General features: G+C 44.5%; 1 protein-coding gene and 2 long non-coding RNA genes across 3 annotated transcripts; 2 read left to right on the top strand and 1 right to left on the bottom strand.

Annotated features, from left to right (window-relative positions):
• Positions 1-8,663: 8,663 nt before the first annotated feature.
• On the bottom strand, positions 8,664-10,731 carry LOC123115562 (putative disease resistance protein RGA3). Its single transcript, XM_044536693.1, has one exon. It carries the CDS (start codon positions 10,414-10,416, stop codon positions 9,037-9,039), a length of 1,380 nt encoding a protein of 459 aa, XP_044392628.1. The 5' UTR covers positions 10,417-10,731; the 3' UTR covers positions 8,664-9,036.
• A 2,342-nt stretch (positions 10,732-13,073) lies between these two features.
• LOC123115561 (uncharacterized) lies at positions 13,074-13,838 on the top strand. The gene is made up of 3 exons (XR_006456667.1): positions 13,074-13,287; positions 13,386-13,588; positions 13,705-13,838. It is a non-coding gene; the product is annotated as an uncharacterized lncRNA (long non-coding RNA).
• A 2,016-nt stretch (positions 13,839-15,854) lies between these two features.
• On the top strand, positions 15,855-17,094 carry LOC123115560 (uncharacterized). The gene is made up of 2 exons (XR_006456666.1): positions 15,855-16,131; positions 16,605-17,094. It is a non-coding gene; the product is annotated as an uncharacterized lncRNA (long non-coding RNA).
• The last annotated feature ends 4,684 nt before the right edge of the window (positions 17,095-21,778 follow it).

Below are 21,778 nucleotides of genomic sequence, written 5' to 3'. Positions count from 1 at the left end.
GGACCTGTTAGATGAGAAGTGGGATATGGATTTGGCTCGATCGGCGGTTTATCAACAAGACCTACGGCGTTATCACAGCCGCCGGGTTAAGACGAGAACCTTTCAAGAAGGTGACTTGGTGCTCCAGCTCATCCAGGATCATACCGACATGCACAAGTTATCCCCGCCTTGGGAAGGACCCTTTGTGGTCAGCAAGAGTCTGCACAACGGATCATACTACCTCATTGACGTTCGAGATGACTCACGCAATTCTGAGGAGGAGACCCGGCGGCCCTGGAACATAGCTCTCCTCCGGCCTTACTACACTTGAGCCATAAGCTCTTTTTATGTACATATTTTGACAATGTATATATTATGATCAATAAATAAATCAGCATCCTTGCTCTAAAGCGGGGCCTCTGCTGTTTTTTCTCAAATATTCTTTGAGCTACATGGGGGCTTCGGCTGGCAAAGCGGAGTACTACCTGTTAAACCGGCTATCACGCCACAAAGCTTGGGAGCTTCACACCCAAGGGGCCAAAGAGAGTCTAGATGCTATGCACAACTCAAACATAGGCACCCAATGAGCACAACTCATCACGTTATTTGGGGGCTCCTTGGTCCAATACCAAGGAGTTTGAATGGACCCTTGTAGCTGGGTATCGACCCATGGCTTGAAAGCCTGGTATATTTACCTAAAACCCCGGGTTAACCTGCCTTCATCAAGTAAGACACTCCTATCCAGGTCATCCTGGCACGGCCCTCCGAACGTTTGACAGTTACTCTCATTGAGACCCTGCACTTGTCAAAGTTAAAACGGTGATTGGTTAGTTGGAGGTCCATCTTAAAAGGCTTTGTTAAATGGTTCAACTCAGCGGCCTGGCAGGCCACAAAAAGCCTCGACTTTGGGCCTGGCAGCCCCCAAAAAGCCTCGACTACACGGTTTTATTCGCGTTTTTGCTGAATTTTATGTTAAACCAATTTTCTTGGCTTGGTCAGTCATTTTCTCAGCCCGGTATTCTATAAACCGGCTTGGTTTGCAACTACGTTGATAGGCCTTATTCTTAAACCGGAGTTTCTTAACCCGGCCTGATGTTGACTACCTGTCAACAGCTTGGATCATCTGGCGTGAATCATCACCCGGTATGACTTACTCTGCGACATCAGAAAATGATGGAGTTACACAAGAAATCCAGATTTGGGTTTTTCACCCTTATTACAATAAAACTTGGCCAGCCAACTAAACAGGAATCTTATATCACAGGTATGCCTAATTTCATATTTTTATGATTTGATTATCAATCTGGCCTGTTTTGGGCATTATGACCCGTCCGGCGGTAAACCGCCAGGACCCTTGTCTTCTTATGCACACACAGGAGTTGCATATTCTGATACTTGGAACAAAATTGACATTGATATGGCGGATCACACAAAGTATTTCCTCCTGCACGATGGCAGCAGATCACAATAAGTTTTTGCTACCCTATTACAAGGCAATCAGAGGCCCAAAATATGGAATTGTTTTCACACGGACAATTTCTGACATATCAACCGCCTTGACGGATTAAGCTTCATCGCCGGGTTGATGTGAGGAAGATGGGTCATCTGGTGTCGGTTCAGCCTCCTCCTCATCCAATGGCTGGAAGTCATTGGTGGTCCAATCAATCCGGGTCAAGGCCTGAAAGACAGCCTCTTCACTTATAAGCTCAGCCGCATCAACGTCGGGGACGTAAGTGTGCTTATGGATTGGTGGAATAAGGTTCTGCACTTCAGGAATCACAGCTTCAACCCGTCTGTTGTTTGCATCATAGAAAGATCGGTGAACCGTCAGGTTCGGCTCTTCTGCTAGTTTACTCGCCAAAGGACGCATCTCCCCTGTTACCCATTTGAGGGCGTCATTGTCAAATTCTTCCCCGTTTTCTTGCGCACTAGGGAAGCCTTTGGCTATATCAGCCGGATCAAGATCAGCTATCCATGCCTTGGCTCGAGTCAGCGCTAGTAAAGTGCCAGCCCGAGCAGCAGATCGCTTCAGCTCTTCTATTTGCGTTGGCGTCATTGAGAGGCGATCCAGCATGTCCTTGATAAGTGTTGGCGTCGCATTGTCATAAGAAGTTGCGCATATAACCCGTTGAGCGCCGGTATACAGCTGTTCAATCAGCGTATATGCAGCTTTGAGCTTCTTCCGCATGTCAGAACCTAGATGAGCAATGCGACTACCTATACCGGTTCAGGAAATTCATGTCAAAGCGATGAAATTTCAAAGAGAAATAGTCATAAAACCTTGGCAACCACTGCTTACCAAATATTGCAGAGGTCATGGCATTGATTTGGCGCTTTAATCCAGACAGTTCTTCTGTCACCGGTTCAAGCGCTGCTTCAGCAGTTTCCGCCCGCTTCAGCAGTCTGGCCTTTTCGGTGTCCCAGTTGGCCTGTTCAAACTTAAACCATTCTTTAAGCTGCTCCATGGTGGTCAAGGCGGTTTTCAACTCATCCTTGGCCTTGGTGGTTTCTGCTTGTTGGGATTTCAGATTTTCTCGAAGATCAGCAATTTGCGAGATTTGTTGATTTATTTCACTCTGCAACAGTAAGAGAGCATGTCAATATCTTTGTTAAAGTCCCAAGCATATAACCAGTTATACACTTGGCACTTGGGGGCTCATGCGGATCATTTTTATGCGGATAGTTGAAGTCCCAAGGATTAATACAAGTTTTAATCATGGCACTTGGGGGCTAATGTGTGTTTGATCAGACATAAAGAAAATTTCACAAGGTACAGTATGGAGTATACAAAGTCCCGGTTTGACTTTCTCAAGACAAACCGGCCCTTGGGGGCTACAATGCAATGAATAGAACAAGGAGCAATAATGTTTACCTCATAGTGCTCCTTCATTAGATTTACTAAACCGGCTTCATAATCACGGCTTGTGTACAGCCGGTTCAGGAAGCCGGAGTGAAGGTCTTGAGCAGAGAGATAGGTATAAGAAGACAAATCAGTCTTCCCCTTCCCCTTGTTCATGGCAGCAAATTCATCCTTGGCAGTGTGCTTTGATAGAGCAACCGGATTACCAGGGGCATTATATGCAGTGCCCGTAACAACAACGTCATCATCCTTGGCCGGGCTGGAGGAATCAATATTCTGAACAGGACTTGGTGCTTTCGTGGCAGGGCTTGGCGAATCAGCAGTTGAGCCCCGTTGTTCCACTGTTGGACTTGGAGGAGCAGGAGGATGTGAAGTGTCAACTTCTACATTCGGTTCAACTTCTGGCGGGTTAGCACCACCATCTTGGTTCTGCCCAGCAGAGCTATCTACGACAACTTCAGGGTTTTCGCCATGATGCTCTGGCGTCCTCCCCGGATCAACATCAACAGTAGGGTTGCTGGTCTTGGCCTTCTTACTTAATCGAGCCTTGGCGCTATAACATCAAAGATTAGAATATGGTAAACCGATAAATAAAGAAACAAACCGAGTAATATACTCACCTAGCGACAACTTTGAGAGGAGGCAGCTGAGTGGTTGATGAACCGCCAGACGAGTTGGAAGAAGCCTGGTAATTCGGGTCAGACGGATTGAGAGAGCATCGGAAGAAACCTTTCAAAGGATAACGTTTTTCAGGAGAACAAGTCACCTCTGGACGGTGTTTCTGGGTGGGCGTATCAGCTAAACCGGACGAAGTGATTTGTTGACCACTATGCCGGGTTGTGCGATGTTCTTCGACTTGTTGTGTCTTCAAAGAAAATTTTGGATCCAAATGAGCAAGAGGGTGAGATTGTGTTACTTTCCGGACTGTACGGCGAATTCTTTGAACCGGTTCAAGATCTGAGTCGGAAGAAAGAAGAATTACCTCAACATGTTCTACATGGCTAGCCTCAGCGTCATCCTGAAGATAGTCATTGTCAATAAGATGTATGAAAAAGGAACCAAGTGAGTCAAGTCTACCTCAGCATCTGATTCCTCCTCCGGCGGGTCAGAAGACTCGGCGGTTTTCTTCTTTCCAGGTTTCTTGGTGGCCTTGGTTTTTACACGAGGAGCCCGCGCCGGTTTAGTCCGTTTCCAAAAGGAGCTGTTAGCCTGAAATTAAGACAAGGAAAGGTTAGTACACAGTCAATACGGAAGCAAATCAGTAAAGTATGTATATGAACTTTACCGCCGGCGGTTTATTGGAGACGCAAAACGGAGCCAAACCGGTTTGACTGCATGTAGAGATCGGTTCATCAAGCATCTTCTTCACACATTCGGCGATTTCAAGGTTGGTCATTATTACTTCGTGATATCGTTGAGGGTCTTTTACATTGCCAGTATATTCATGCATCAATTCGGGGCAGCGGCTCAAAGGCAAAATGCCCCAAGAAACCCAGCAGCGGACAAGATCAATGTCAGTCAAACCGTTGGCCATCAGAGCCCGGATCTTGGCAAGTTGAGGAGCAAAATTCTTCCGTTCTGCGGCGGTTAAACGTGGAGGCAATGGGTGGCCATTGCTAAGCCGATGAGGGCGGTAACCCGGCAAGGGATTTTCTCTGTTAGGAGCAGTGTTCCGGCAGTTAAACCAGGTCTGGTTCCAATCTTTAGGATGGCTATGGTGTTTGGCATGAGGGAAATCAACTTCTTTCCTTTTCTGAATTGACACGCCTCCAAGCTCTATGTTGGGACCATCTGAAAATTCTGTATGGCGGTTCAGATGAAAGAAATCCCGGAACAGCTCCACGGTTGGCTCTTCTTGAAGGTAGACTTTGCAGAATACTTGAAAGTTGCATATGTTTGACACAGAGTTCGGACCAATATCTTGCGGATGGAGTTGAAAGCTTGTGAGGACATCCCGGAAATTTTTTGATCCGGGCGGACTCAATCCCCGGTCTAAGTGTTGCATAAAAACAATCACCTCTCCTTCTTGAGGTTCAGGTGGACATTCCGATTCCGGAACTCGCCAGTGAAGAACCCTTTTTGAGGCTAAGGCACCAGTGCTGACATAACCATTGATCTGTGTCTCCGTGATCCGGGACGGAACCCAATTGCAAGCAGCAAATTGTTTCGACATTTCGGAAAGAGGAACTGAAAGGAAAAATTTCCGGTTTAAAGATTTACGGTTTAAGGTGTATAATGCAGTGTTAAACTGGGGAAAAACACTATGTAAGGTTCAGTTGGCGGTTTAAGAGAGGGCTAATGATATATGGCGGATTGACTATCAAAGGGTTAAACTGCCTGTAGGCAGAAGGGTCAGAACTCAAAATTTCGGCTAAGTATTGACAGAAACAGGTTTCACATAATGGTCAAATTTATTTGGATCTACCACACATCCATAAAGCAATTTTCTCTGTGAGCTCTAAAGGTGCTAAGTAGAGCAGGGAAGGCCATGTACTCTACAGAGGTAAAAGAACGATCTGCTGGCATTAAAAATGGACGCGGAGTACCTACCGCATGAGATCTACACTGTTATTGGATCAAAATTGTCTCGGCAGGAGGAAGAACAAAGAAGGATGAAGAACTATGCAGAGGAGCTCGCAAACCCTAGAAACAGATCTAAAGATGAAGGAAAGAGGAAGTTTACCACTGCAGATCTGCTGCGGAGGAGGGCAATGAGTTTCTGGTCCGTTTCAGGTTGATGCAGCGGCCTTTGTCGATGCAGTTCTCGAAGGTCGCGGACGGCGGCGGAGCTTCAGAGTTTCGGCATCGCGAGAAAAGAAGAAAGCACAGAAGGGGAAAAAGATAGGAGGGCCCTCGGGCCTTATTTATAGAGGAGAGAGTAAAACGGTAGGCGCGGGAATCAAGGAGCCCGAAACGGCAGAATGAGTGCGTTTGTCGCCTTGATTTTCGGGATAACCATTAAGTGAAGGGAATCTTTTTAATTTTTGTTTACAGAGATGATGTCAGGATGGACCGTTGCTGTGTTCAGAAGATGACGTCACAGTGGTTTACAAAATTACAGAAGAAGACAATATGGCGGTTTACGAAAAAACAAGAAGATACCTGCCAGAGATCTATGAAGTATTGAAGATTGACATGAACAAAGTCAAATCAATCTGGGGCCTAATGTTGAGGATATAGCTGCTGAGTGTAAACCGGCCAGGAGGGCCCGGTTTACCCTCGACTATGTTGAAGCCCATGAAGATGCAGAAGATGGCGCTTTACTAAATGAAGCCTAGAAGCCAGAAACCCAAAGGCGGATTAGGGCCCATATTGGTAAACTGCCATGACTATGTAAACTTGTAATGTAAGTTAGGAAAGGAGAGACCGAGCCGGACACTTTGTATGAGTCGGCCTCAGGGCTCTGTAAACCGGCCGGGCGTCAACCTGTGTATATAAAGGGACGACCCGGCGGCGGTTCAGGGACAATGGAGAACAACTCGAGACTCAGGCCAACGTGTTTTGCTCCCTGATCATCGAAACCCAATCAATCCCATCACAACTAGACGTAGGCTTTTACCTTCATCGAAGGGGCCGAACTAGTATAAAACTCCCATGTCCCTTGTCCGGTTTAACCCCTTCAAGCTAACCCGTTGTGATGGCTCCACGACTAAGTCCTTTCACGAGGACATCTGACGTGATAATTCCACGACAGTCATCATCAACGATCCTCTCATCGGGAGGGGGTCAATCTCCATCAACATCTTCACCAGCACCATCTCCTCTCAAAACCCTAGTTCATTTCTTGTATCCAATCTTGTATCAAAACCACAAATTGGTACCTGTGGGTTGCTGGTAGTGTTGATTACTCCTTGTAGTTGATGCTAATTGGTTTACTTGGTGGAAGATCATATGTTCAGATCCTTAATGCATATTATTACTCCTCTAATTATGAACATGGATATGCTTTGTGAGTAGTTATGTTTGTTCCTGAGGACATGGGTGAAGTCTTGCTATTAGTAGTCATGTGAATTTGGTATTCGTTCGATATTTTGATGAGATGTATGTTGTCTTTGCCTCTAGTGGTGTTATGTGAACGTCGACTACATGACACTTCACCATTATTTGGGCCTAGAAGAAGGCATTGGGAAGTAATAAGTAGATGATGGGTTGCTAGAGTGACAGAAGCTTAAACCGTAGTTTATGTGTTGCTTCGTAAGGGGCTGATTTGGATCCATATGTCTAATGCTGTGGTTAAGTTTACCTTAGTACTTCTTTTGTAGTTGCGGATACTTGCAATAGGGGTTAATCATAAGTGGGATGCTTGTCCAAGTAAAGGCAGTACCCAAGCACCGGTCCACCCACATATCAAATTATCAAAGTACCGAACGCGAATCATATGAGCGTGATGAAAACTAGCTTGACGATAATTCCCATGTGTCCTCGGGAGCTCTTTTCTCATTATAAGAAATTGTCCAGGCTTGTCCTTTGCTACAAAAAGGATTGGGCCACCTTGCTGCACTTTATTTACTTTCATTGCTTGTTACCCGTTACAATTTATCTTATCACAAAACTATCTGTTACCTACAATTTCAGTGCTTGCAGAGAAAACCTTACTGAAAACCGCTTATCATTTCCTTCTGCTCCTCGTTGGGTTCGACACTCTTACTTATCGAAAGGACTACGATAGATCCCCTACACTTGTGGGTCATCAGGGCACTTTTTGATCATTAGCTCTTCAAGCATTAGGAACGTTACCAGGTTATCACTAGGCTAGCTCCCCCACACTATTTCTTGCCCATATCTTCAGTCTTGGTAGCTCAATTAACCTCATCTTCTTCAGCTTTCAGAAAACTTGCATAGGGGTAATGCATCCTCCGGCTTCCACATCAACGTTATTACATAATGTGGACATATTACCCATCCTCTCTAAGGACAAAATCTCCAGAGAGACCGAGCACCATATGACAGGTATACTCTTGCATCTTGGGCAGTCGGACATTTCGAGTTCTTCCAAACAGTTAAATATATGAGGCTTTTCCACACTATTTTCTTCCCATATCTCCAGGCTTGGTAACTTACTCAACCTCATCTTTCAAACTTGGAAAAATTTGCAGAGGGGTAATGCATCCTCCACCTTCCACATCAAAGTTATTACATAATGTTGTCAGGTTATCCATCTTCTATAAGACCAAAATCTCTAGGGAGACCGAGAGCCATATTACAGGGATACTCTTGCATTTTGGGCAATCAAATATTTTGAGTTCTCTCAAGTAGTTAAACATCTCAGGTTTTCTCATCCATTGTGATATTTCTAGGCCCCCATACCCACGTATCTCTAACTTTTTGATATTACTATGAGGTTCTAAACCCTGAAGTACTTCTTCCACATTACATGCCATAGGCTTAGGCTCATCATCTATTTCTTAGCCCCAAGAGAACAACAACTCACTTAAATTTTGCTTCTGATTGAGATTGGCTTCTTTTGCATTTTCCCCACTTTTTATCTTGCTCAAATTTAATAGTTCCAACCTATTGCTAAGGTGTTGCAAGTCTTTGAGCTGCTCTATTCCAAGGCCATCTATAGTATCCATAAAAAAAATTGTTAACATATGAAAGTTCTTTAGTACGCCAAAGTTTGGAGACATACTTTTGAGATGAGCACTACTACAGAGATATAGATGGATGAGCTTTCTCAATCCTGACATGTCTCCTGGTAACTACAGCAGCATATGACAATGTATGAGGCTCAATGTGTGCAGGTTATGCATCATACATATTGATTCTCGCAACTTAGTGATGTTAGACCAAGAGAGGTGAAGATATCGTAGACGTTTCACATTTCTGGCCTTGCAATTGGCAACTGAAGAAGGGGAGCAATGCAATGCTCTTAGTGATCTCGATGCATGTAGCAACTCTTTTTAAACCTTGTGTGATTCTGAAGGAGCTAAGAGAGTGCGGAGGTTTGTTCTGCCTTTACATAGCCCACTAATTTGTTCCAATTCAGCCTCTGACATTTGCATGGCACAAACATTTTTAACAATTCTTTCTATCGAGTCAATTCTTCTATACTTGCACATTCATCTATGAGCCAAATCATGCATTTTACAGTCAATAGTCACATAACTGTGTGTAGCATAATTTGTGTGTGCACTCCTGCTTATCTAGGAGGAAGGACCTCCAAACTAACTCATCGAAAATGAATTCTCCTTTCCGTGTTAAATCCATTGTTCCTTCTCTTGAATAAAACCATTTGCCATCCATAGCTGGATCAACATGTTCCTGTCCATCTTATAGTCCTTGGGAAAAACTGCTAAGAATGCAAAACATTGCTCCATTTCAGATGATAGGTGGGTATAGCTCAACTTTAGGATGGAAATGATCTCATCTTTCCCTCTATCATTATCCCTAATATTACTTTCTTCGATGGCCTTCCATTCTTGTACTTGTTGATATGAACTTGGCAATCCACCCATTGTCTTGAGAGCAAGAGGCAGCCCCCTGCATTTGTTGACAGTACGTTTGCCAATGCCGACCAACTCTGCTTGCTCCTGCTCTACACCGTTGCCATATGCTTTCTTTGCAAATAATTCCCATGAATCTCGTTCACTCAGACATGCTAGCTTGTGGGGTTGAAGGGTCTGCATTATAGCGGCCACTTTCTGGCTTTGAGTTGTGACAACTATTACGCTTCCTGGTCCTCCAATAGAACACAAAAGAGGCTTCAGGACATCCTCCCACTTCCTCTCATCTTCATTCCACACATCATCAAGCACGAGCATAAACCTTTTTTGGCCAATGACTTGTTCAAGTCGCTTTTGCAATAGTTCAATGCTGCCAGGCAGGTCACAACTTCCATTTGTAGCCAACTCAATGATGGATTTGACAATAGCAATGGCATCAAAGTTGTCCGACACGCAGTGCCACATCTTCAACTGGAAATGCTGCTGGACCCCTTGGTCATTATACAACATCTTAGCAAGAGTTGTCTTGCCAAGACCTCCCATCCCAAAGATGGGCAGGACCTGCACCTTCAACTGATCTTGCTGGTCCAGCAGCAAGTTCGCCACCACTTCCTTATCATCATCTCTTCCAAAGATTTTGGTAGAGTCGTCCAGTTTTGAGTGTGTCTGCCGCCAAGAATGTCGCTGCTCCTCCCTATGTACAGAATTCTCCAGTCCATACTTGTTCATCTCCTCAACCAATTTATTGATCTTCTCGGGTACGTTCTTGAGTTTCTTTCTCATTTCAAAACAGAAGAGTAGCGGGCTGTGGTGCTTGATGTAGCCGAGTACCTTGCGGATAGTGGACTTGCCAATCTTAGACCGACAGCGCAGTGCCTCATACTGGAAGTCATCGAGCACGTCGTCGGCCTCGTAGGCGACAGACTTGAGCTCCTTCATCCAGCTCTTGACATAGTCGTTTGTCTCGCTCCTCTCCTCGGCGTTAGCAAGCTTGCACTCGACGGCTAGCAGATGGCGCTCCAGCGTTCGGTGGTCATCGTCGAGGCCACACATGTGGGTAATGGTCTCTACAAGTGCATCTGCGGCCTTGCCGGCCACGCCGCGCACTAGTGGGAGAAGCAGCGACTCTGCCATATTTTGAAGGTTGGAGGAAAAAGGAAATGCAGCGTATGAAAGTAGAGAGCTTAGCACTGATTGAACACGAACAACCTTTTAATACTCCTATTTCCTAGTTCCACAATAGCTTAGCTCTGAAAGAAGAGAGGTATATCTCTTGTATATCCCTCTTGTACGTACTTTTTCGGTACACATACATAAAAATTCCAGTGGGAATTTTGCTTGCTCTACAGCTAAAAAACCCAGGCCAAGGATTGAGCAGAGAATTCACCTTAACAACGCCCAGATTTGATCTTGTCCAAATTGGTGAAAGAGCAGCATACTGCTGCTCGTTCCTTCCCCGCCCCTGTGTGGAAGGAAGCAAATGGAGTTGTGTGGTTGCTTTTTTTCCGAAAAGGGGGTTCTCCCCGGCCTCTGCATCAGAGTGATGTACACGGCCATTTTATTAACCAAATAAAAAGGTTTCAAACAAGGTGTCAAAGTCTCCAACAGTAAAAAACTGAAAAGAAAGCTCACACAGAGCCAAAATAGGCTAGAAACACAAACTAGCCAATCAAAGACGCCACAACCGGCTGGCTAAAAATAGATAGGTAAACTAATTGTCTATCATATTACATGACCGCCATCCAAACCGGTTGAAGATATCCCGAGCTACCATCTCCCAGCGGATGGATCCAGTAACCAAATGCTCGCTGGCCTCCATCGGAGTGAGTAGCGATCACGAATGGATCAATGCCATGGCTCAGAAAATAACCTGCAAAACGTGAATACGTGATGTTCTGTTAAAAACCAAATCATTTCTGTAATTCCAAATAGTTCACAACAAAGCAAACTCCAACACAAATATGTCTCGCTAAGTCAGGCTCAATCCCATTAAGCCATGTCAAATAACGTGTTGACAGAATTCGGTGGAGTAATATTAAAAGCAATATGGACCGTTCGCCAAAGGACCTTGGAAGCAAATGGAGATAAGATCAAGGAGTCCAAGAGCTGTATGTTGACTGATAGACTGATACATCTACCTACCTGTGGCCCCTCATTTATTAGCAACCATACATCTTATTTAATATTTCTATAATTTCCTTAATTCTGTATACTTTCAAATATTCTGTCTTACCTATATGCAACTGTTTCTTCAGACCTTTTTAGCGTTGCCATTGTGTTAGTGTGGTGAATTATATTTTCTATGTTTATTTAATCTTCATAAGACTATTCTTTGTAGATGGTGTCTAATTGTTCACTTAGTACAAATAATAGTGGAAGGAAACATTTTGGTCAGGAAAAAAGACAGTGGAAGGGAATAAAGATGGAAAGTGTGCGGAACACTACCCTTTCACTCAATAAAGATGGAAAGCGCGTGAGGATTGATATATTCGTGTGGAAATGTTGTACTGGCCGACAGCACTTCCTTTTCACTCGGTAAATATTGCTATATCAATATTCAATCTAGGCTTGGAGTTTATCCTGCAACTTGCATATAAAAGCAATTTTCTGTACCACCATCACAAGTGACTCCAACCAACTAATGTTGAACAATAACCAACTTTGGGGATGCATTAATTTTCCAATTTGTAGATAGGACAATAAGCGAGACATGCATGCATCTGCTGTGAAGACTTGTTCTCACTTGTGTCCCTAATGGTTCTGCAGCAAATAGGCAAGACGTTGTTTTCGACCGGTCACTTGTTCCATGGCGTATGCACATGGACCGGTCACCTGCAACTCCATGTCACTCCCTTGCCTTAATGTCTTCTTATACTTGTTGTTTGTTTGGTCCATCTTCAGTTCCTCACACAAATCAGGTTGTCCCACCGGTCTACAGAACTTGGATATTTGCTATGACAATCTGCCATGTGGTGCATTACTTGGTTGATGCCCATCGAGAGTTCAAGACTAATCCACACTAGACATTCTTGATTCCTTATTATTTGCATTATTTTCAGATCCATTACCTTCTTGCATATCGGCATCTATGCAGCACATGCCAACAAGCTCTGTCGACGTGGTGCGTATATAGTTATCTAACAAGGCAGCACACATGTACGCAAGCAGGTATGCATCAATGGACATAGGCTCCCAATTATCTTTGATGGCGTGTCCGGAGTGTTGCCTCGGTCTGATTCGTTCAACGATAAGGGCTTCACTTTTGGTGAGCCATCTTGGAGGTCCGCAAAGCTGCATATCAGCGATGGAGCCGCGTCGAGCTCGGGTGAGGAGGTGATTCGTCATTCTTTTCTTCGGTGGTTGCTGTGGTGGTGCCGGAGGCAGGTGACGGGCGTTGGTGTCAAGCTCGGAGATGTTCTGCTATCTTTTCGGTTTTGTCATGTCGATTTTTACGTGACTTTTACTTTGTTCTTTATGATATGGATGAGACATGTATTACCATGCAAAAAAAATATCTTCTCGCTCCATACTACTTAGACCACACGCAAGCACCCATTAAAAGTGATTTTCTATGCATATCCATTTCATCCCATATCAAAGATTTTTTATCTCGATTTTCTTATGTATAGCACATGCATACCAGAGAAGCCACGTTCGCTGAATTATCATGTATCACACAGTTAGGCATTAGTAGAATAAGATCATACAGCTGCCTGTTATTTTAGATATTATCATGTATAGTAAGGTGCCGTTTTGCAGCGACACGAAAAGTTTGAACATAACCAACACGGTTTTATCTAGCATTCATGAGACTCGCCTTTAAATTGTTATCTTTTCACACACAGAGACATACGAGACCATGAGGGCATCCTATAGACAAAAAGGACATTCGAGGAATTAAAAAATTGAATCGTCTCCTCAGAACAAACTGCAAGCTTTGAAATCATTGAAGTGTTGGCAATTCCGTAATCTCTTAACATAGGCTGCCGCTATCATGCTTCTCAGGTAGGCTAATCCTTTTCTCCATCAAAATTTTCAAATAGTGAGTAGCACAGAACCTAAACAAATGCATAATATTGTCTGTTGATGTCCCCGCCATGAAGGCCCGGAGGCTCTGTTCATAATCACCTCTCGCCATATCCGGGGAGGATTATGGTCTAGGCAGAGCGGCGCATGATGTTGTAGTGTGGCTATTGTCAATGACACTGTTGTGATGTTGTTCACTTTGTCCCGGTGGTTCGAAAGCGACGCGATGACATCATGTGTTTTCTCCTCAGCGAGTTTATTATTTTTCATAGACCTCATGGTATAAATATAAGTTCTTGATTCTTCTTCCACTCCGATCATATTCATCTGCATCTACTTGGTTGAAATATATTTTTTCCCGAGTGAATACCTTGCTTCTGTACAACTGCTATGTAGGAGCAGAGTACCGAGGGCTGAGGAGAAAAGTGCTGGAGAGGGTGGCATGCATCAGGATGAGAGGGAAGAAAATGCTGGAGGATGTAAACATTTGGAGGAACATGTATAGAGTGGTTCTTTGTGGAAAAAATGTATAGAGTGCATTCTGGTGCTATGGTTGTGCCTGAAGATGTTAGCGGCAGAAGCAATTGCTACGTAACTGTGAATAGCCTGGTGTGATGCCTCTTTTGATCCTGCTTTGTTTATTTTGCAAATCATTAATATATTTCCATCGCTTTTCTAATCTCCAGCAGTTTTGTGTTGTTGATAATAAGTAGTTTATGCAGTTGTGATCATGAAATTGTATTGAGCAGAATAGGAAAATGTTAGTATTTCATTAACGGAATAGATTATGCCTTAACTCTGTTCAAGATAGGTCTCAGAAGTGATCATGGAATTTTACTTAGGAAAAAGGTTATTTGTTTAATGGAATAGATTATGCCTGAACTCTGCTTGAATATGCCGTTACTCTGCTCGAGACAAGTCTCAACTCAAATATTTTGGAAAGAAAATGAGTGCCACATGAATTATAAGTTTATAACACAACATGTCTCATCCGAAATTGTGCTTATAAGGTGTTTGATCTGAAAACTACGTTCATGTATATATAAAAGGTTGATGAGATCATCATATGAAAATGCGTGAGCGTTTCTAAATTACATAGTACAGTATTATCATTTTTTGTTTGCATTATTTTCCAGTTCTCTTGAGGTATTATTCGGCAATCCCGCCTACCAGATAAATGAGGGGTTTTGTTTACTTAACGTGGTTGCCAGATTAATGAAGCCATGGTTTCTGTTAGCTGTTTTTTCCCACTACCTAAACAACAACTTATCTTTTTACCTACAATATACACTACTCCTCAATTACGTACAAGACACGCATGGTGTTGATGTTCTGAGGGCTAATGTTCATTTCTAGAGGAAAATAATCTCCGATTTCTAACTGAACTATAATCACATCTAGGTATGGTTGTGGAACAAAGAACATATTACACATCAATGTAATCCCTTCTAGATTGCTGTAGAACAACTATAGTTTATGTCTCTATTGCAACGCACGGGCAATTTTCCTAGTGATAACTAAAACTAAGAAAATATATTTCATTTATTAGGTGTTAGCTAAAACTGAAAAATATATATGATTTATTGTGTTTGATTATTGTATAATTGTAAATTATTTATTAAACAGAAATAGCTTAACATTATTTAAATTATCATGCATGTTTGCTTGTTAGTGACTTTTTCCTATGCATTGTTGCATGTTGGGTGGGCTTTTTCATGCATGTTGCATAGTGAAGTGGCATACTTGAAAGTTGAGAGAAATAAGTTAGTGGGAGATATAGCACATTCGTTAATATTTTTTAAAATTCATGCACCTTTTTGAATCTACAAATATTTGTGAAAGTTCATGATTTTTTTCGAAATTTGGGTCAATTTTTTAAAATCTTGAACATTTTTTAATTCATGAGAATTTTTTGAAAATTGGGAAATATGAAATTCATGATGTTTTTTGAATTCATGGTCATTTCCTTAAATCCAAGAACACTTTTATTAAAGTTCTAGGCATTTTTAAATTCATGAAAAATTTGAAATTCATGATAATATTGTTTAAAATTCGAAATCATTTTAAAATTCCTTACTTATTAAAATTTGATTGTAATTTAATTGAAAACCAGATGATGTAACAAAACTGGCCAAAAAAAATGATCGAAGAAAAAGAACCACATGGGTTGGCTTACACTGGCACGTGCGGGAGGAAGGATGGATGGGTTCAGGGTTTCATGAAAGAAGTGGCAGTGAGTGCCTCAGCAGCCATCGATGCAAAGCAACGGGCACACCGACATGGCACCTTCCACCCACATTTGAACGCCCGAGTCCGAGTTTGCCTCTTTAGGTTCACCGCCGCCCGCACACATGCATTGGGCACGGAAACTTTGCACATGTATAGAAGAATTGAGCATGCATAAAAGATAAGATTTTCTTTCTAAGATTAGTAGATTACGGTTGAAACAAGAGCATGTGAGCTCAGGCTTCTTCATTTGGAATATTCCCTTTTTTGGAAGGAAAAAAACACAACAAATAATGATCCAACCCAGCCCAGCCCGGCAAGCCTAGAGAGGGCTTCAAAACCCTGTACTGGTCTATTGGGCCTTTGCTGCACACAGGGCCACGCCGTACATGAGTCCATCCATCCACATCTCTTCCACGCCCCACTTCGTGTGGTCCACCGTCGAAGCGCCGCCGCCCCTCCCCCTTCGTCGTGCGCTCCGGCGAGGACGACAGCGGTTGCCCCGGTTCGCGGCGCCCACCCACAGCGGCAAGATGGGGCCGGATCGATCATTGCTTCCTTCATCTTGTGGAGGCCTTGAGGAACTCCATCCTGCAGGTACACCGAAAACAGGGCTTGTAAGCAAAAGCAAGGTGATTTTCAATTTTCCTGAGCATGATGAAATGAGACAATCCAGTAGCTACGTGCTTACTCTCGTCGGTTCACGAATCGATGATGGCTTGCGGAGCACTTTTCTGATCCACTCGTCCAGATGCAGCTGGCGTTATCCTTTCAGACTCGGATTCAGTTTTTACTTTATTTATTGCACTTACAGTTTTTTTCCATTTCATATTCATGGTTGATTTTAAAGTTATACTACATAGTTTTCCCATTGCAAAAGTTATATACAGTTTTTCCATTGCAAATTCATAGTTGATTTAAAAGTGTTATATATATAGCCCATTAAAATCCATATATAGTGTCCACGTTTTTGCATATATAGCTAATTATTACTTATTACTACACATACATATATGCATGGCAGTTGATATATACTAATTAAAATTCGACCCTTTGTTTGATCTTACCAGAACATATTTGAGGCAGCCATAGAAACATCGTATATGGTGCTGGAATACGCCATGGCCGAGCTTATCAACAACCGACATGTTATGAAGAAACTACAAATCAAGGTAAGGACGTTTGCATCCTCCAAGGGCAAAACGTTGGACATGATCACGGAGGAGGACCTCAGCTGCCTGCCCTACCTAAAGGCAACCATGAAAGAGGCCCTGCGCTTGCACCCACCAGGGCCTTTGATCAGAAGTCCAGAACTATTCGTTCAACTGGAGCAGATTGGTTCGGCCAGTTAATCTCTGAAATTGATGATACAAAGCGACTTAGAGTGATGATGTTGTTTTGGAGGCTGTGGCATGTAACGAACGAATTGGTACACTCGCCAGCTCCCCCAATCAAGGTATCTGTCAGGTTTGTTTGCAGCTACATTGATACACTTTTTTCACTTGGTGTGGTTCCAAAGTACGACCCAATTAATTAAAGAAAATGCCCCGATTTCAACCATCTTCCCTCATGTTAATCCCACATGCACTGTAGGAGGGGCTAACACCTGTGTGATCCCATGGTGTCGGCCTGTTTTAGGACGGGTTAAATTAAATGGAAGAGCATATTTTACGTCGCTCAGTTCTTTTGAAATTATAGAAATAATCCCTCAACTTTAAAACCAGGAAAACTTAATCCCTCAATTGTTGAAATCAGATATTTTGAGTCCCCCGAGTTGCTTTGGGTGGTTTTTGGCTCACATGACATGGTTTTGACCGTTGACCTGTCACACCATTGTCTGTCTCAACTTCATCTTCTTCCTCTTTCCTCTCTCTCTTCTCTTTCTCTCTCTTCCACCCTCTGAACTCCCACAGCAAGCCGAGAAGCTCCCATGGTCCGTGGCCATGGAGCTCCCCCACTCAAACTCAACCTCGTTGACGCCTACGAGGCGAGGGAGCGGCCAGCACGCCCATGGATGTCGACGCCGACCGGTGCGTCCTCACCCTACCCAACGGCCGCCTTCCCCTGACCTAGAGCGGCGACTCAAATCGTACATGACAGCAGTCAAACCGAGGGCGTCCAGAGTGACCTGGCGCGGCCGCACAAATCATGCATGATGGCGGTGGCATAAATCATTGACTGAGCGAGAGCTCACCATGGCGCCCAGCGTGAGCTGTGTCGGGCCTGTGCTGCATGGCGCTGTGACGCCTCCAGGGCGCGGGCGGGGTTGCCAGCCATGGCGCGGTGGTGGGGCAGGCGAAAGCGCACGACGGCGACGCCGACCAGGGCGCACGGCGGCGTTGCCAGCTTGGTGCTGCATGAGCGCTCGCTCGGGCCAGGGCGCTGGCTTGCTGAGGTTGGCCGAGGCGCGGCATTTGCGTGTGGCTGACTAGCTAGGCTGGGGACATGCTCTCTTGTTTGTGCACCTAGCTAGATGTGTTGCCGGCGTGGTTGCTGTGTTCTTGCGTACGGCCTCCATGTGCATGCCTAGGGCATCGGTTGCACGAACGAGGATGGCGGTTATGGAATCGTGAGGTCAAAGTGCTGCTTCTCTGCTCTCGGGCGAGCTAGAAGCTGGAACTCGGAAGAGTTGCGACGCCATTTTCATTGCTGTGCCCGACATGTGTTTGTGTAAATGCCTGAGTGTATGGTGTGTTGGGTACTTTCCGTGCTCTTCTCTCTATGATTGCTGTGAGAAGGAGGAACGAGAGAGTGCGGGAGAGAGGAAGTGAGGTGGGAATTAGGAGTCACTTTTGTGACTTGGATGGTGACATGGCGGTCAAACCCGGATGACATGTCAAGTTTTGGTCAAAACTATATCTGAAACCACTCGAACTAGTACAAGGGGATAAACTTATCTGGTTCGAGAAGTTGAGGGACTAGATTTTGCTGGTTTTGAAGTTGAGGACTATTTCTATACTTTCAAAAGAATTGAGGGACGAAAAATATACTTATCCCTAAATTAAATGTTGAAGGGTCCTTTCTACATGGTGCTGCGGGTGCTGGTATGATTCTTCGTGACCCATGCATGCGTCGTGGTGTGCCGTACGTGCATGGCAATTCGTTTGTTTGAAGATCATTTAATCATCCGTCGAAAACGCTACTCGTCTGCGTGCAGCCGCTGTGCATTGATTTTCACGGCCCCACCCTCCTTACTGTAGCGACCGGTGGAGACGATACCACCTCTCCTTTCCTGCTCCGGTGTGGAAGGGCGTGAGCCCATACTGGTCATGCCACTGCACCACGGTAAGCGTGCGGCTAGGCGGAAGTGTTGTCCACACGAAGTGTGCATGCACGATCCACACACGAAACGATTTGGGCCACAAAGATTTACATATCGAGGCAACCCAAGGGTGTAGATGTGTTGTCGTGCGCAGATCGTGCATTAATGTATCGTGTGTATAGCAGTGCTCGCGGCTAGGAGCCATTGCCGACGTACGTTGTTGCGAGCAAGCATGCCGACGGGGTCAAGGGGAGGATGGCGGCGCTGGAATAGGGTCCTCCGCCATGCGAGATGCCATGGTGTTGCTATGACCGTCGGCGGTGAGAGCTACAACCGGACGACGGTGGAGCTACAACCGATGACCGCCTATGATATGACAAGACAATGGCGACGGTTGAGCTACGAGGGAATGTTGCGGCCATTGGCGATACTGCGTCAAATTCTTCAATTCGATCCGATCCTATCATAGACGGACGTGCCAGTCCAAAACGAAGCGTACAGTATCTTGTTTTCTTTGATTCCCATCGATCGTTCTTGCTTCTTGGCCTGCAGGCAACGGCACATCTGGCCGGAGCCCAAGATGCAGTCGCGGGCGAACATGTAGTACCTGACGTGGATAGGAAAGAGGAAAACACATGTATGAACTCACAGACCCCCTCGACATGGACGCGAGTCGTTCCTCATCCTCGATCGCGAGTGAAGCAGGATTATTGAAATCCGAAGTGTTAGTTATTTGCAGGATCCGAGTGAAGCAGGATTATTGATCAGCAGATAAGTTTAGACCACACTCTTATCAATGATAATATAGGTTGCCGAATATTCAATGATATTCCTTTGAGGTGCTTGGACAAAGTTGTTCGGTGGGTGACTCTCAAGAATTCAGTAAAGATCTAGTTCTAGTCACCGAATGTATGAAGTCCTACGTACTATGCACCAAGATAATAAGGACCAAGAAAAAATGCCATGGGATGCATACATGGAGACGTTTGAGATCTATCAAGGTTGTTCTGAAATGAGATAAACATCTGAAGAAATCCCAAGTGGCAGCAAGACTAATATCCGAGTGGAGAAATTTGAATCCGAGTGATCCGACCAGAAGCAGAAGAGGTGCCCGAAAGGTTGTCTAAATGGCATCAGATGAAGATGTGTTGAACACGGAAATTGTCGTAACGTCGAACTGGTCAACTTTGCTTTTGAAGTTATCATCATCGAAGATAGTATATGGCGTGCAAAGTTGCTACAAGATTCGGACAGTCCAGTCAGCCGCATACCCGAGTCCGACTAGAAGGTAAAGATGACCTCGTGGAGTATTCAAGATGGCCTTATTTGGGAAAGTGACCGACATACGGATTGTTGGCCTCGTCGAGGCACACAAAATTGATGTTTGGACCGCCTCCACCAGAGGTCATGTGTAAATTCTACGGCCCACGCAAGGATCAAGATAGAAGTTTGGGCCAGATTCAGACTGAATCCAAGTTGAAATAGAACTAGGACTCTAGGACATGGATTGATGTAATTTCTCTTGTAAGGAAAGCCTATATTAATCTTTTACTTGTACGGGAACTCCAGCCGCCTCTTATATATGTTGGGGGTGACGACCAATTGAACAACACCAATCGAACAAATCTATCAATTACACTTTCGTGTTCATCTACTTTTTATCTCTCCCTTGTATCTTTCTTTCTCGTTCTTAATTCTTCTTCTAGTTGCAGGACAGCGATCCACGAGGCCCTAGGGGCGATCAGGTCAACGTAGGGAAGTCCATAGCCACCGCACTCCCTGACGGGGTCCCTCCTGGGCATGTGGGGTTTTGGGTCCGCAAAAGCACCCGCCAACTGTCCTGCGTATCGCGCTGTCGATCGGGTCTCCTTCGACGTGAGCTGCGGTGCATCACCTCCGGCGTCGAGGATACACGGTGACGTGTTCGTGTGCGAACAACGGGTTCTAGTATGGTTCTTCGTGACCATGAAGCTGTTTTCAGTGCATGCAGACACATCCTTGTTTGCAATGATGCTTTGGAGAGTGAACTCTTAGCTCTTCATGTCTTTCGTCATAAAATGGAGTAACTTTTCAATTGATGTCGAGTGCGATTGTCTGGAGGCAGTTTTTTTTTTGAGACAACCTCGCATGCTTTATTCATTCTCCATAATGTTGAAAGGTACAAAATCAAGCTCTCCGGGCTGGCCCAACCACACATGACGGCCAACACCCAGAGACAAAGCATATTTAGCGAGATTGTGAGCCTCGAAATGCGAGCTCCTAAACTCATGGACTACTTTACATGACATAAAAGAGTTAACACGATGTATTATTTCATGCACTATAGCTCCATACTCAGACGACGAGCCCTTGTGAACATCTTCAACCACCCGCTTGCAGTCCGATGCAATCTGAATTTTGTTTTCATAAAGATCCTCTGCCAAAGTTTGCACCTCCCTTACTGCAATCGCTTCCAGCGTACTCGCATCAGTGATGAACTTGATTTTTAATGTTGAAGCTCCTAAGAACCTGCCATTGTGGTCACGGCACACCACCCCCACTGCACCACCATCTCCTTCATTAGACACCGCCGCATCCACGTTCATCTTTACATGATCACCCGGCGGTTCCAGCCATCCACTTGGTCTGCGACTAGCTTGCTTCTGTGTCCCCCTCCCTCCTTTCTCAAGCAGCTCCAGATCCCTCATGTAATGTATTATGAAAGAGTTGGTAGAGAACGGGCTGTCATAAATCTCTTCGTGGATAGCTCTCCTTCTCGCTCGCCAAACAGCTGAAAGAGTCACGACCATCCGAGTGAATTCCTCCTGTGATAACAAGTCATGCATTGTGAAAATCCAGTTCTTTGCGTCAAGGGACAAGTTGTCAAACATGATCTCCACTGTTTCTTCAGAGCAAAAAGACCAAACACTTCTAGCCATTACACAATCTATCTGTGCATGCTTCCAATCATCTTGCGCCGAACAGAAGGCGCACACACTTGTC

This window comes from Triticum aestivum, chromosome 5B (genome assembly GCF_018294505.1).
Source record: "Triticum aestivum cultivar Chinese Spring chromosome 5B, IWGSC CS RefSeq v2.1, whole genome shotgun sequence".
Classification (NCBI taxonomy): Eukaryota; Viridiplantae; Streptophyta; class Magnoliopsida; order Poales; family Poaceae; genus Triticum; species Triticum aestivum.
This window is presented reverse-complemented; position numbering and strand designations above follow the sequence as displayed.

Bases quoted from the DNA above. Each gene is read 5' to 3' on its own strand.
- LOC123115562 (XM_044536693.1), bottom strand. From the start codon at position 10,416: ATGGCAGAGTCGCTGCTTCTCCCACTAGTGCGCGGCGTGGCCGGCAAG.